Here is a 17,275-nt window from a genome sequence, read left to right as displayed (position 1 = left end):
CTTTAAAGTGACAGAAACAAATATAAGGAAAGTATAGAAACGAAGACAGTGGAAAAGATGATGTTGAAGAGGTATCTTGTTAGTAAAAATACATTTGAGGAAAAAAAAAACAAAATGGTACATGTATCACTCAATATTACGAAGCATTAGAGCAACTTTGTTATTTCAGAGATTCAAAACTGCATCCTGTGCTGCTGAGCACAAAGCCTTTCTGTGATGAGAAATAGTTATTAGAAAGGAATATAAACATGCAAGATTTTTTTCTTTTTCTTTTGAACATGGAAATACATTGGCATAGGAGTATGATCTGCTGAATCAGGCCCCATCTATGTCACTGATTCGTGACCCCATACTCTTGAAAAATTGCTTGCCCTTTGCATCCCATAGATTAGACTTCTGCAAAATGGCTAAAATTATGTTTACCTACATACCAGGAATGTTACAAGACTTGCTAATATTTCAGAAGTCTTGCAAGTCCTAAGAAAATTGTAAGATTTCCACATGGTTTATTAACAAAACCAACAACAACTCCCCCCCAAACCTCCCAGAATTCAAGTCTCTAGTAATTTAGCATAAATTTAAGCAATTATGTATACATATATACACACGCATACATACATATATACATACATATATACACACACACAGATATATATATATATAATTTGTGCTTTCAACAGCCATTTTATTCTTCCCTGAAGTGGTTTCCTGTCTACTGCAACAATGTGAAGTCCTGAATCTGCAAACATGCACAGATGGATAGTTTTACACCTCTGATCCATCCCACTGGAACACAGTGGAGCTGCTTGGGTGAGCAATTAGGATGTGTATGTTTGCGGATTCAAACTCCAGATTTTATTGTACGGTATTCCCTCACAACGGCCACTAACACTTATTTCAGAGGGCTGAAAAAGGAGGTTTGGGCTTCATCTGCCATGGCAACAATATACAGCAGATAGGAAATTATAGCTCCAGGGCTGTGGATACAGTGAGTATCCCCCAAATCAGTAATTCCACCTAGAGAGAGTTGTTGTTCTGTTGGGGCATTTCTTGTTTTGCTATCATTTTCTGACATAGTCTGTACTTTTACGAAGCTCCAAAGGCAAAAAAAAAAAAAAAAAAAAAAAAAAAAAAAAAAAAAAAAAATCCACTGCAGTTCTGTTGACCAAAGAGGACTTCAGGGACAAAGCAGATTTTTTAGTGTCAACCCTCTGCCCTCATCTAAAAAAAGGGGTTTTATAGCCCCTTTTTATATCTTGTTTGTTCAGAAATTTTCATATGTCTAAATCTTCCTGCTCGGAGACTGGACTCAAAAGAGAGACTCTTTAGAATTGATCATTTCCCAGTAGTTACCAAGAGGAAAATAACGGGTCTGATCTGAGCTCCTTTTCTGCAGCTGGGAAGACGTGGAGATGCCAGAGAAATCAGCATGGACAATGCTTCCACTGCTGGAGCTGCATTTGCTCTCTTAACCTAGGTGAGGGTCTGTAGCAAGTGCTCCCTGTTGAATATTGCATCCTTTGACAAAGTCTTTTCCCAAACGTGCTCACTGAAGACCAATATATTCCAATATATTTATGTCATATAACGATACAAGTGAAAAAAGAAATCAAAGCTTAGCCTGAAGTTAGCAGTGAAATCTTAACTTCTGAAAACCAAAGGTAGACAAGAATGTTATACCAGGGACTGTTTCTAAGCAATAGGCATAGCACAGAATATAAATCCATGAGAACAGTTTCAGAAGACATGTAAAGAAAACATCTATAATTCTCAGACTGGCCATTTGATGATCTTGTTTGATTAAGAAAACCAAAAGCAAATAAATAAATATGGTTCATTCCCATTCCATGTTCCTGGTTTCAGCAAAAGGAAAAGGGAGACAGTCCTTCACTCTACTGCTCTTCCACCTGAGCCTTGGCCACTTCATCAATTCCTACCACAGATGTTACTGTTTTTCATTGTTGTCTTCTTTGTCTGAAGTCAAAACCATGGATGAAGATGTTAAATGCACAGATACACCCTGCATAAGTGCAGTGCACACATACACCCAACCAAAACCTCCTTCACTTGTCTTATTAGGATCTGTTTTCAAGGCGGGGCAAGGGAGTTCACTTCATGGTCATCCCATTGCATCCCCGGTTCTGTTTTACATCCAGAATATGTTTATGGGATGCTGGAAACTCTCTTAAGGCAACAAGAACGCACTTTCTCTTCTAATTTTCACAAAGTCATTCTAGTTCATTATTAAACACTACTATTTCAAATCCCTGAGTTTGCTGACCAGCATTTCAAAGCATATTCTCTCCATATTCCACCCTACACAAAGTCTCTGGAGGAAGAAGAGTAGAAAGAGTTCTGTTTCCACAGAAACTTCATGATTTTTCAGTCAGTGTTTCCTAAATCTCTTGTCAGGTGCTTATTCTAGGGAAAAATAGATAAAACAGCCTGGGAGCTCATTCCCTCAAAGCATGAAATTAAGAAATATTTTTGCTGATTGATTTTTTTTATATAATAGGATCCATGGTCTGCAATTATGAAAAAAGAAAATCTCTCTCAATTTTTATATTAAATATCACACTTATTTTGGGCCATGCATAAATACAGAAGTTCTGTAAAATTAGGATGACGTAAGAATGGTTTCTGAAGTCTAAAGGAACACGGGGAAGGGGATAACAAAGGGATTAGAAGAAGGGAAATCTCAAACATCTTACGAGTTAGGATTCTGCAGCTCTTGCTCATATATCAGCTTTATACTGTGCTAAGTGAGATAACTAAGTGAGAGTTTGCAGAACTGGATTTACACTGCCAAGAGTACTAACCAGCATCAGGACACACAGGAGAGACAAAACAGGTCCACAGTAAATAAGAAAACGTGGCCAAAAGATGAGCACTTTTTTATTGGGCTCTATTGCGACAAAATTGTTCATAAAAAATAAATCCTTTGGTTGGAATGTTTCCCTGCTTTCACATCTAACCCCTACATCTAACATCACCCCTTCCAAGGTGCTTAAACTAGAAATAAGCACAAGAAGATGCCCATACCCTGGGAAGATGTCCAAGGCATAGGAAGTTTGGGAGGCTATGGCATACTTTTCAGGTCACAGATGGCTACTTTGGAAAAGTGCCTGACACAAGGTCTGCCCTTGGAGACACTGACAGACTCGAGGGGCAGCAACCAGCCAGAAAGGTTTTGTCAACCCAGGATCAGCATGCTTCCCTCACTTCCTTTTCAGAGGACTAACCCACAGTTAAGAAGATTGGTAACTGTGGCAGTACCAAGGAGTAATGAAAAAAGTTAGAAATAAAACAGCTGAACAGGCTTAGATAACTAGTATAAACTAAAGGATACACTCTTCCATACCTTACGCAAGTAACCTGAATTTAAACAGAATTACAAACATGAGGATCTCCTACTTACACTGACAAGTATTGAGCAGCAGCCTCCAACGTTATTCGAGTGCGGAGATCATTTGAGCGCAGAGATTTAGATCCGGGCATTTTAACCAAATACTGAGATTCTGTCTCAAGTGCTTAGGTACATATTTACTAAAAGTGGGGAGAAAGGGAAATCTTATCTCAAATTTTAAACACAGAATCATGGATTAAGACTAATCTCAAGAAAGCTGAAAGCTAAAGGACCTGACAAAGTTCCTACTGAGACTGTCACTGCTCAGAGCAGACAGTGTGTCCTGGTATGAGGGCAGACCAATGTGTGATTCTAATTTTATACTTCTGTTTGGATCTGGGATTAAAAGCTAATGCCACTTTATTAAAAATGTCATGAACTTCCCCTTAAGCTAGCATGTTCAAGTCTTGCTGCTTCAGAGATGCAAAAAGTCTGACTACTACATAGACCAAGAATGTATGCAAAATATGTATGTGACATGGAAGTTTCTCTTAGTATTTGTTAAATATGACCAGCACAACTTGCCACATGGTTTCCTCATTCTGGGTTAAAAACATCCATCTGAGGTATAAGGTAGGAAATTTTGACACTAAAAAAATAAATGATTTGAGTGTGCTACAGTGAAACCCAATATTAAACAAAGGATGAATCAAGCATAGAAAACTCCCCCACCACCACTGTTTGTTTGTTTTTTGAAAACCACTCAAGATGCACAGGTTAGCTGCAAATAAATATTTACAAATTAGTTAATTCTAGCTGACTATATTTGGACAAGAAATTGAATCGGAAATGACATCCTCAGTCCTGTTATCTGAAAACTTTATGTCAGCAGGATCATTATCAGGGCAGGATTTACACAGCAGGATTTCCAGGGGTCATATGATAAAATGCTGACTAGCGACTGCTCCAATTCCAATGCAGGTAAGAGAGCAGACGGAAGTCAAAAACTTCAACTTGCAGCTCACCCAGCTGGTTTATTTGAAGTCTAGACTGCTCTGTCGATACCAAGTTTTGAAAATGGCACTATCAAAGATACCGTGCTAGTTAGCTACTAAGGGCAATGACACAGCCTCAGAAAGCAGAGAAGTTATGGAAGCATACTTACGAAAACAAAGACTCGTTCATACTCGGTTGGTTTGAAGTCTGTTTTTGCTTCACTCAGAAACATATCTCCCTTTGTATATAATAACAGTCTTTAAATTCTCCTCTAGCTAAGAAGAAACAAATACACAGAATGGCCTGATAAGGTAACAGGAGATAAGAAGCTTTCAGGCTGAGCCCCTGAAACATGTAAGGCTGTTTGGAGGAAAACATTATGCAAAGCAAACAAATCACAAGTTATTCTGACCCTAGACCCCAGAAATCAAGGAAGCTGCACCTCAGTAAAGACAGCAGTTCGGCTCCTTTTTACAGCTTATGCAAGACAATTAGAAAAAAATCATTTTCTACAGTCGCATGTGAAATTCAGGCTTGACTCTGACCTATAATTTCAAATAAGCTTCATTTTAATGACTTAAGTTTTACTGCTAATAAGAGCAGTCTAATCAAACTACAAGCAAAGACTGTGAAATAATCTACAGGTTTTTGTCTGGAAAGGTCGAGGCCTTAAACAATGAAAAATGCTTTTTCTATCAAAGTGCTTGCTCTGCATAGCATAAAACTAATAGACCATTATGAAAAATAATGCGTGTCTTCTCTGCCCGAAGTATCTTGTTTACCACCACGCTCACATTAATTACCAATCAACTGCTATCAAAAGTAATAACACATGGCTGGCAGAGGTCCTGAACACCAGACAACAAAAATGATCTTAGTTCTCCCCACTGAAGTTGATGAAGCTATGACAATTTAAATTAGCTGCTGTGAACCCATCCCAATTATCTTTTAGCTACCTGTACAAGGACACTTGGGCAAGTTAAGCAAAATTAACTAAAAAGCTGTAAAATTAGAAGAGATTCTTTGATAGCAAACTTCACATGAACTTCTTTCAGTCCTCAGTTAGGCATCTAACAGAAGTTTACTTGTTTCTCTCACTATGCTAGGTAATTCAGTTTGGCTTTGCAGACCCCCCTCACGCAGACAAACAGCGGGCCTTTAGAGCAGTCATCCTGTTCAGGAGAGTATATTCACTTTAGATCTCTTCTATATAACTGTTTTCTCTATTCCTCTAGCATTCCTCATCCATTCTCTTTTATCTCTCTTGCTGAGTTTTCCATGTACCTAATATTTTCAGTGACATGTCAACCTGATTAGAAGCCTCTGGTTCCTATAAGAAAGACTCCTGAGCAGCACAGCAGACCTTCTACAAGCTTATCAGATGTCACATTTCTTTTCAAATGTACTCTTTTCAAGGAATTCAATCTGGCACATTAAAAATGTCTTCTGTTGGAGACGGCTTCTCTATCATATGCTAGAAATACTGCTAGAAGGCTAAATATTTCAGAACTCTCTCTCTCTCTTAAAAGGAAAAGAAGAAAGAAAGAAAGAAAGAAAAGCAGCATGGCCTGGATTTTGAGGGAGATTCAACTCTATTCTCCAGCACTTCAATGCTGATACGGCTTTGCAAAGGGCTAGATCCAGAAAGTGATCAACTGTTAACTTCCCAAGAAGTCATTTATAAAATCTTAGTGAGGAGCTGAAAGTATATGGCATGGATAAATACAGGTAAGTGGATAATGGGTGAACTGTTCTGGTTTCACATCTCAGAGTACAACACCTTGTATCCTGTTAGATTAGAGCACAACAGAGACAACTTTCTGCATCCATCTCTGTATAAATACCCTGGGCTCCCTATAAAAGGGCCAAGAGTGCAAGTCAGCCAAGCTGAACAACTGCAACAGAAGCACATAAGCACCTGAGAAGCCTTATGTCTTTCAAACTTAGAACAACTCTTCAAAATTTTACCCTAGAGTTCTAACTATACTTCACTCTACCAGCTAACAATCTTCGCAGTATTTCTAGCATATGATAGAGAAGCCGTCTCCAACAGAAGACATTTTTAATGTTCCAGATTGAATTCCTTGAGAAGAGTACATTTGAAAAGAAATGTGACATCTTGGATATTGATTCCCCACACCAATGTGTCTTGGCCTGCCTGTGAGGTGAGAGAGATGACGTTAATACAATTCAGCGTTAGAAGAGAGAAGGCAACAAACTCTACAGTATTTTAATACCATGCAGTGAAAACTGATGATTTCTACAAAGTCATAGTAAGGGGAGTAAATGAAGCTAGGATATGATCTATACCATTGAAGAGTTTAGTGTGGCATACCATTCAGGGCGAAGGAAAATTAACTGCTACATAACACTGGTGAATTCATGACTCTTCTAGTCTATTTTGTGATTCATATTCCTATCACAGAATTAAAAGACTTAATTCCATACTACTTTACAATGTCTCCTAGGTTTAACAGCTTCTCCATTTTAACCACATTTTAGATTAAGATCTACTTATTTCTGATCTTACAGAGCTTTTCTTTCTTGCTGTGCCTCTGCACTAAATCTTGGTATTTACCATCTCACATTTCATGAATAACATTATTGTTAAATGCTAGATTATAACAAAATGGAACAAGATGTGAGGGGGGGAGGCACCCAAGATGAAGACATCCTGTTAGAGATGAGAGAAAAAAAATGCAATATCTAGATATGATTTAATCGTCCAAATTTTATTAAAAAATATTGATAACAATCTTGTTCAATGGGCAAATTACGATTCTTTATGAAGAGAAAAAGTGAAGTAGAACATATCTAGAGTGTCTGACAGGGAGTCTTTTTTCAGGACAAAATACTGACCAGTCCCAAGAATCCATTCAAGGTTATGCATCTGGTCTATGACATGTGCAAATATGACACGGGGCCCAACTCTCTGCACGCTTAGAATAGTATTTGAGTATGAACACAGAAATCAGAATCTACTTTGTTAACAAATCTTCATCCAAATCTTTGATTCTGAATGTCATTCTTCTGTAAAATACTTGTCTCTTTCTCACCCAAGAAGACATAAGAATAGACCGCCTCAACACTAGAGTCCAAGACCAGTATTTCTCTCCCCAGGCTTGTAGTTCCAAATTAGAATTACTTGCCCTTTCACAGACCGGGGCTTTCAGAGATCACATGGCAATGCTTCAGTAACTTCCATTCTACAGACACTGGAATATTCTTCTGTGCACTTCTGTATGACCATAACACTGTATGACTCAAGCTCTTCAAATGAATAACCGAGATAGTGAAGAATAAAGCCACAACTTTGCATGGAGAGCAGCGGAAACATACTGTCCTAGGGACAACTCTTTGGATAGGCAAAACACAAAGCGAGCTGCTCCAAGCAGGCTGCAATGTGATTTCATGTCTTTTTATGTGGAACCAGCTCTGCTTCTCTCTGTGTGTGGACCAGTGGCCGCTGGAAAAGCCATAACTTACAGAAGCACTGGTACAGTAGGAAAGGCTTTCTGTAGCCCAGTGAAGGGCATCAGGCTGGGGTAAGACTTTGTCAGCCTCTAAATGCTATATGCAAAACAAAGTCAGTTCCTATCTTTCCCCTTTCCACTGTCTTTCCCTTGGTAAGCTTAGTGATTTAAGAAGTTATGAGCTGGCAATTGCATTTTAGGTGCATGTACACGCATTTCAAAGATACAGTATATACATCTGCAGACACATCTTCAGAATGAATGAGATCTCTCATAATGATTGGAACTTCATGCAACTGTAAGTCAGGTGAAAGTCAACCTATGTACTGCTGTATCAGGAGTAAGCCAGCAGAGTCTACAGCAATGCAAAGCAACTCCTATTGCTGCAGAGGTATGTTGCACTGAAGAGGGTTTTTCAGAGCTTTGGAAGTTGGATGGATTTTTCTGTAGACAAACACATTTGATAATTCATACTAGCTGATTATCTCCCCTGCAGAGTTTGTTATTCTTCTTTAGTATCACTTCCTTCCTTGGGCCTTTTCTTTATTCTCTCTTATGTTCTGCTTATTTCTTATCCTCCCAATGAAAATATAGAACCAGTATAAACATTGTACCTCTCCAGTGATATACAGCCAGTCATCATACAGCAATCTCTACTGCCTTCTGCCTCAAAAAATTAGCCAATCATAAATTTGAAAACAGAAGAATGTAACACTAACAGTAAATGTTTATCTCCATCTCTGGCTCTACCCCTGATGGAAAGAGATTGTTAAAGAAAAAAAAAGATTTAGATTACATCTAGTATGCTGTAGTTACTCAAATATTCTCATGCCTTTCTGTTAATACATGGATTTACTGATTAACTACATAACTAACCAGAAATAGCCCCCACACTTGAAGGCTTCAGGGGTTTTTATTTTGTTAATTTAGTTTATCCTCTCCATGCTCTTTCTTAGATTAATACTAGTCCACTAGTCTTGAATAAGAACTGTAATTGTCTGCAGATAACAATATAGTTTCAACTCTGTGTGTTAAAATATATATAAAAAAATCTAATTGTATTTGTCAATAATAGTGTTGCAGTTACTGTTCACATTGAAGCCTATTTCTCAGGAAAGCATATCTAACTCATTTAATACATAACACAGAATTTGCTATTTCAAGGCAGCCACTGTTTCAGTGGTCAGACATCTACTCAGCCTTGACTTGATAGTCTAAAATAAATATCCTTGAGCAATTGTACAAAAACACCTATGTAGAGGGCATGAAAAAATCCAATGTTTATAGTTTGAAGATGCTAGGGATAAAACATTCTAAATAACATATTTTTAAACTGCTGTGTCAATGGCTAAGCCAGTTAGTGGAGAATGGATTTTAAAATACAAAGCACCTTGTGATCAAGCTTTATGTATTCTGCCTGCAGTTTCTCTCTCTCTCTTGGCCATCTACATCAGCAGTAGTTGTTTCTAATCATCCTAGCTGCTCCTTTCCAAAACTGGCACCACTTACCTGCTAAAATCTCTGGCACGCTCACATGTTAAACATTTTTCCACAAAAAGGCTCACAAAGGAATTTTTAAATTCGCTGAATCACAAATCCAACTTTGCAAGCTTTCTTTGAGGAGCCTCCATGCTTGAAAGTTTCTTATAACATCTCTGCTCTGCCTGGAATCAGTCAGGCAGAATATACCAACCGCTCAACACACCCACGCTACTGTGGCTGTATCAATATTATACCTGCTAAAGTGGGCTACTCATCAGGACAGCGAAGTTCAGGTACAGCAGAAAACTAGGAAAGTAACTGGACTGGAAATATTTTCTCTTCAGTGTACACTGACCTGATTCGTATTTCTGGATAGGAGCATAATGAATATAATACAGTCAAAACTGACTTCCTGATACTTTCTGTAAAGGCATGCGTGCCAGTATTTGGGTAAAACATTAATGTTAATATTTGTCTCTCATAACTTTACATGATTGCAAGTTGGCTTAGACAAAGCAGCCTTTTTCACTCCCCTTCTTAAGCTTCCTTGTATTGAGCTTTATTTTGTCAACTAAGAAGTACATTCTGCCATCCAAAAGGTGCACCTCAACTGCTGCGGTGCAGCTCATTATTTCATCAGGATATTGTGAAAGTTATCCAAGATACCTTGCAGAGGAGAAGCTTAACAGCAAGGAAAGGTACTGCAAGAGATGCATACATTTTCCTGGCATTTCCTGGAAATACAAATGTATTTCCAGTTGAATGTGAACAACAGACACATGGATACATTTCTGCTTGAAGTATGTTACTAAATGTAAAGAAATAGCCCTTCTATTCCGAGAGCAAGTTATTTTTGTGTTTCTTTTTTGGAGCAAGATCTCCAATGACTATACAAAACCTTAGTAAATAATCAGAAGGATGGATTACAAAGCTTTACACTAGATTTTTAAGAACAGCTTTTAAATCTTCAAGGAGTAAACTATTCTATTTTAGGTGACTACGTGCTTGCTGACTCACTTATTTCCTTACTCTCTGACTTTGTGAGGTGATTAAGAGTTAACATTTTGCTACAATGAATCTAAATTTTCCATCTGAATTTTCTGCCTTTGGTTTCTCATGGATTACCTCCAGAATTATAATCACAGCCATCTTTATTCCCCACAGGCATTTCAGTAACTACAAGAAATGCCAAAAATACTTCTATCTAACTCCTCTTCCAGGCACATATTATAAAACAAAACACCTAATCACCACAGTCTCCTCCTGAAAACATTTGGAGCATGCCAACCGCAGAGTGTTCTCAAATCTGCGAGTAACACCGTACAAACAGAAGCATAACACTCCTCTCCCAAGATTTTGGCCTGCATGCTGAGGAGTAGACGCGGCAGTAAGAACAGGAATGAAAACCCGCTGTTTCTGATCCCAGCTCTGTTGCAACATGGTAAGTGCAAACAGGAATCGCTCGCAAAATGAGACTGCCAACCCCTCCTGCTCTGAAACAAGTGCTAAAGCAGGCGCTAATCCAACTAGCAGCAAAAATCTCAACGCTGGTACCATGTGGCAAAGCTCACACTAACCGTTCAGTGTAAGCTCTCACTGTCAGCAAACCAGTTACAAATAAGATCCTGGCAGTATGTGTCAGCAGCCGTTAGGCCATGTACCTTAAAAAAAAAAGTCCATGGCAAAGAACAGAGATAACAGTTGATCGGTCTATGCGGGCAATATTTTTACTTTCATCCTGACTTTTCTCCGTAAGTGATTCAGCTGGTCGCCGTGTACAATTGTAGTCACTTAGGAACCGGTCGTGCTCAGACAGAAACACACAGAAATAGAAAATACACAGAAACACTCTCTTCAAACACACCTACAGGCATACCTGAGGCTTATCAGGCTCCTGATCTCTCTAAAGCTTTCACCTGTGCGTTATTCAACATCTAAGTGACATTAGTAGGAAAGCTATCAAGGCCATGTGGAGAAGCTGAAGAACCTACTGAGGAGGAACCTCCCTTCCCTTACGTCAAAGGTAAATAGACTACAGCATCCAGCAGGCTCTCATGAGTATTTCCTAAATGAAAGAAATACCATGCAGGAGCTGTACTTACAGTAGAAGTAAGTCTGTGCTTGTGTCCTATGCCATCTATACTCAAGCTGTTACACTGGTTTTACAGGCCTTGTGACTCCTTGAGGTTTTTTGAAGGTGCGTAAAGAAAGCTTATTCTCTGTTGCCAACAGCGTATTTGCAATAGCAGTTAGAGCAATAAAGTTTATTTTAGTCAGCTGAATCAACTCACTGGGTCTTCAGCATACAGATGTGTCTACAGGAAGGCACCTTTTCCTAGCCCCTCTTTTGCCCTTGCATGAAAATCTAAGGCTTATCCAACACTTACCTCTTCAGCTAATGCCTCAAATTTTATTCACATTAGTATTTGGTGTATCAGAAGGAATATCACTGAGTTTTTGTGGACAAAAGCTTTCACAATGATGAAATCAATCCCAGGGCTATCATTGATTCAATGGGACCTGCATTATCTCCTGAAGAACCAAGAGCAGGTGTAAATGAGAAGAGAATCAACTGAAGAGATTCTAACACTAATATTTATATAACAGGATTCACTTCCTGTTTTCAGATACACTAATGTCCTAGCCAGCTGTTTCAGGGAATACACAGTTATGCTGAGAAACTAGCAAATTAGCAACCTCAAATAAACCTTTAAAAAGTTAACAAGTATCCACTGCAAACAAATTCCACTTATTAACAGGTGCTTTTTGGTGACACAAAACTATTTCTTTTCAGAAATAATTGTAAATTATTTTGTTTAATCCCTCAAAGGCAGATCTTAACTGTGCAATCTGAAGAAAAAACAAAGCAAAATTAAACAAAATTAACAGTATATGCCTGGAGTATGGCTCACTTGCGATTTCGATGATCTAAATCACAGACAGATTATTTTTCCCTCTAGTTGTGAGGCTGATTTAACTGCAGAAGGTCAGCAAAAGTTTAATTCAGACATTTTTCTCAAGCTTTCACCACAGTCTAACCCATCCTGTTTATTCAGCGACTACATACTAACGACTACATCTTTTCAATTAAAAGAAGCTTCTCCACTAGGAAAACCCTGCAGCACAGTATAGCACTGATATACTATGGTCTGGCTAGTGATATGTTCTTCAAACCAGTTACATACCATTCCTCCTTGTACCCTCTCTCCAAACTTGTTGCTCCAGTTGTTATGAATGCTTTCACTTTGCTTTGGGTCTTAATGATGTTAGATGGCTATGGGTGTGTATAATTGGTGTTACACGAGGTGATATAACTTACTTTAAAAAAATTAAAAACAATCACTTGGACTGTTAGGTATTTGCCATTGTGTGAATTGTCTTACCAGCCTGCATTACTGACACAGAAAACAGCTGCTATGCAGCACTGTTCATGTTACTTTACAGAAATTAAAGAGTAGCTTTAAGATAGATAAAACTCTCCCTTGAGTAAAACAGTACTGTATCTTCACATTGTTCATTCTCACCAAATGCAGTCACACTGCTCCTTTGATATAGGAGAATCACTCTCTGAATACTTTTTTTTTTTTTAATATCTAATGATTTCAAATGAAAACAAGAAGTTTCTTCTCAGCAAATAAATACAAACCTGTGGCAAGTTCCTGCGGTACAACAGAAATGTTCATCAAGTTGTTTGGGACAGACAAGTTGTACTACACATCTCAATAATGCTAAAGCAAGCTGTAAAGAAAGCTCAGGCTTTATGCTTCAAATTACTGTCACAGTACCAAGCAGACGCGTTTAAAGTTTAGTCTACACTTTGCATTGCAACATATCATATCTTTTCTTAACAGAGATCTTGAAATGAATATAACAGTAATGGAGAGACACATCAAGCTGTAATTTAATGAATGTCAGAGGAAGTGCTGTGCTTCTCAAACAACTGATAGAAGTCTCCTGAGTGAATCCCTGCAAACTTGATTCTTGTCTTGCCAAACAGCAGTTTATTTTAAGAGACAACAACAAAGCCGCTGCTTGCAACCATTCCCTCTCCCTACTTACAGTTCAGTGGAGTTCTTGGGAATGTCCCGAGGAATCTGGATCACCTTGCTTTCCTGACAAATAAATACCCTGCCAGAGCAGTGACACACATGGTGCTGACAACCAGAGCAGCCAGCCAGGAAAACCAGCAAATAGGCAAAAATAAAAGACATGTCTGTCTCTACATCTGTTCCCTTCTCCTTCAACAAGAAGGAAGGACTGCAGACACTTCCCTGTGCAACTAAGAGTGACTCCCTTAATTGAAGATCCGCCCTAAAAGCTGTGATGAATCATGTGATTCCTAGGGGATGACTTCTATGCAAGTTTCAGTTCATGGCCTGATGATCCTTTAGGGTCTTAGAGTAGGGATAAAGAGAAGCAATGCTGTTTTTCCAAGCCAGACTTATTTTATATTTAAGTAGTGAAATCATGGCCTAACTGAACTAGCCAGAAGGCTTTTGACACCACTGCATATCTCCACTGAGAAAAGGGTCTTTCTTTTCAGCTATGCTGTTTCATGTGTTGTTTGGTAAGGCCAAGGAAGAGCAAAGCATTTTCACTTTCTACAGCCCAGGCTCTTTTCTCCCTGGAGAGGTACTATTTATGTTTCCCTTTCATGGATCCTAGAGTCCATATTGGTAGGTTGCTCCTCGGCAAAAGGAATGTGTTATTTTTGTATTTTATAGGCTATATAAATGATTTTATAGGTTAAAAGCTATACAGTACTAAGCCAAAGCTAAACAATACACCTTTATTTTCAACTGTGATTGATCTTCATGCAATAGCTGACTCCTTTCTTCCACAGCCCCCTTAAAGAAACCCAAGCAGGAGAAGATGTCATGATCCAAATGGTCCTTTGGGAATTGTAAGCTTATTTCATCACATGGAAAAAAGCACAGGAGAGTTAAAGAAGTGGCTGTTCGTGACACAACAGCAAGAGCAAAACTTCAAAACCATAAGGCCTGGACACTCAATGCCATCTTTAAGTCCTTATCTATTTACTTTTTGATTGATCTACATTGTCATTTTTGTTACAGGTATTAATCCTTGAGGAAGAGACCTTGCTGTTTCCTTTCACTGAGTCATTCCACCAGTTTATTGTCTAGAACCAGGGTCTATCCATAAGATGCCTGAAACTAGATTTTTGAGGTACAAAAGTTTCTCTTCTTTTAATCGTGTTGTTTATATTCCTGTCTGTAAACAGCTCTCTCAGCCATGCAGTGTTTTGAAGTTACGTGAGTGCTAAGTGAGCACAAAAGCTGGATTTCCATGGGTAATTATGTTGAAATTGATTCACATTCAATCCTCCAGATTGCTCAGAATGATTTCACTTTTGTTAGAAGCAGCTCTAAGTTTTTTTTTGTTTTTTTTTTTCCTCTCCCCTATAATCAGAAAGCATAAGCAAACCTAACGAGACACAAGTCTGCCTTTTCTCTGAAATTTGCTGGTCAAAAATTATTTCATTTGAAATAAGCCCCAAAATGTAGATGATTCTGAAGAGAGCTAATTATAATTTTTAAAACTAATTTAACCCATTCTTCAAGTTACCCTAATAGTTATCCCAGTTCTACAAAGAATCATCAAATCAAACCAACTCAGGATCAAAACAGTGCCATTTTCACAGAAAAGGGTAAAAAATCATGACAAACAGTTTCTTTTTAACAATGGTAGACTTGTAATGAATTGTAAGAGGATTAATATATGTAAACCTGTATATGTAAAATACAATCTGTTTTGCTAAGGGCTCTAAATAAGTGTCAGGAGAATGATACAGTCACTAATATTTTAGATTTTTTTTTTTTTTTTTTTTTTTTGTGGTGACCATTCTGGCATTTGTCTCATTCTTTTCCTAAAACTATTAAAGATCTCAGACCTACAAGCTCTACTGAAATGAGTACAACATTTACTTTCATTCGTGCTGAAGGGAATGAAAACTGTAGAAGTCAGTCCTATGATGAAATAGATTTCCATTTAATTTTGGTTTAAAAAATTCCTGTAGCCTACTGCAAGATGGAATAATGAGACTTTAAGATTTAAACAACTGCCAAGATGACAACTCACATTAAATTTTTTGTTCTTGTCTTTTCAATAGCAAGGCTCTAGTTTCTCCAGCTGTTGAATGAAAGTAATCTGAAAAAAAAATATGAAGCTTGAGGAATATGTAGGTGCAAAAACATTTGATTAGGAAAGAATGTAAGACATTTTTCTTCATTCTGAAATATATCAATATAAATGGTCATGTTATACTGATGAAATGGATAGTCATATTTATGATAAAGTTTAAAAACAGTGATTAGATTCTATGAACGTCAAAATAACTGGCAACATTATGAAGACACAGCAATTTGATTAGCTTTGTGTTTCATATATCGAACTACGTAATTAGTTTCAGACGATAGTAACAATTCTTTTATATGTGAAAAGTCAGGAGATTAAAAAAATAACTAGAAATACAAGAAATCTTTCCCATTATTAATGACTTTCAAAGCTGTACCAAGTGTGCTTTGTTTAGTATGACTCCTAAAACAGACATTTCAAAACATCAGGTCAGGCCCAACTGCAAATCATGAGACTTATGGAGAAAAATTGGAGGGAGGATGGCTTCTTCTGGCTTTGGTTTGTAGGGCATTTTTATCAGGACAATACACATTGCCCCACAGTCACTTGCAGTAAGTTGAGAGATGCTGATTTTAAGTAGTAAAAAACCCAAGATTTTCTTGTAATAGCATAGAGAGAGGACTTTGAGGGAAATACCTAGTTATCATTAAATTCAACAAAATCATGCTTACAAGCAAAATGGAACTGACATCAGTATTCCAGGAAGCACTAATTCAGAACCCCACTAAAATTACCTGAGGATAAATGGAGATTTTGAAGGATTTCCAAGTCATCTTATATATATAATCTCTGGTCTTGAAGAATAGACTCTGATGTGTATTAATTTTTTGAATTAGAAACTCTCTTCAAATTTCAGTTCGTTACTGTCAAATGACATACAGCCGCATCATAACATTCCCATGAATCAATTAATCAGCTGTTGACTTCTCTTGATGGCTGTGCTACCAGTTTACAAACACACACGTGTCTCCTCTCAGGACAAAAATCCATAGAAAGGAGGGAAAAGAATCCCAAAGTTCCTCCCAGTCACTTTGCAGGAGGTAAACCACACAGATCCTTCCTGAGCATTAGACTGCTGCTGCAACTACCACTGCACCCAAAGACCCATAGAGCTGGTTGCAGGGGTCTGTGAGAGGTGGCTAGAGTGAGTCGTAAAGATGCCCTAAGCTTTTGTGCCACCTAAGTAACTGGGTGGTTTCTTACCTCTTCCTCCATAGCTTGTTTAGAGCAACACAGGAGGTAAATTAAAGTATCCACTGGCAAACCCCAAGTACTCACCCTGCTGCCTTTATGGGTTATGGGCTAGGAGCAAGGACCTTTCCTGTGGAGATGGCTGGTGGTGATATACTGTCACTGCTGTACATACTGGTAAAAGTATAAATTCAGAAATGATGGTGTTTTCATATATTTTTAAGAGCCTTATTTTTGCTTCCCTTTGTAGAAGATGCATGCTCCAGCTGGCAAATTGTTTTTAACAATGTATACTTTTTTCTTAAACAAGAAAACAGAAATTTCCCCAAACTGAAGCAGACATGCAATTAAGTGAATTATGACAGATAATTGACAATATCATTGTTGAGTTTATGTAATTAGATATCTTCTGGAGTAGACAGTTAATTCAAGGTTATATAGTTACTGAGAACTCCTTTTTAAGACAACAGTAAATGACTCTAGTTGATAGGACTGACCACTAAAATTAACGCTGGCCTAGTTTTGCAAGCACTGAGCCAAAAAAACTGGGGCCTTTTCCAGATCCCATCCTCGGACCAAGAAGAGGCACCTGCCCCAGGCCACACTGCCATCTGGGTTGCTGACGCTACAA

General features: G+C 38.0%; 1 protein-coding gene across 1 annotated transcript in view; it reads right to left on the bottom strand.

The window, feature by feature from the left end:
- The window catches only part of FSHR (follicle stimulating hormone receptor), a 91,822-nt gene extending 78,193 nt beyond the window's left edge, over positions 1-13,629 (bottom strand). Inside the window, 2 exon segments of the mRNA XM_062571703.1 lie at positions 13,357-13,577; positions 13,579-13,629. Of these exon segments, the coding sequence (XP_062427687.1) occupies positions 13,357-13,577; positions 13,579-13,629 (272 nt within the window).
- Positions 13,630-17,275: the final 3,646 nt, after the last annotated feature.

Source organism: Rhea pennata, chromosome 3 (genome assembly GCF_028389875.1).
Source record: "Rhea pennata isolate bPtePen1 chromosome 3, bPtePen1.pri, whole genome shotgun sequence".
Classification (NCBI taxonomy): Eukaryota; Metazoa; Chordata; class Aves; order Rheiformes; family Rheidae; genus Rhea; species Rhea pennata.
The sequence above is the reverse complement of the archived record's forward strand: the minus strand, read 5'-3'. Positions and strand labels throughout refer to the sequence as shown.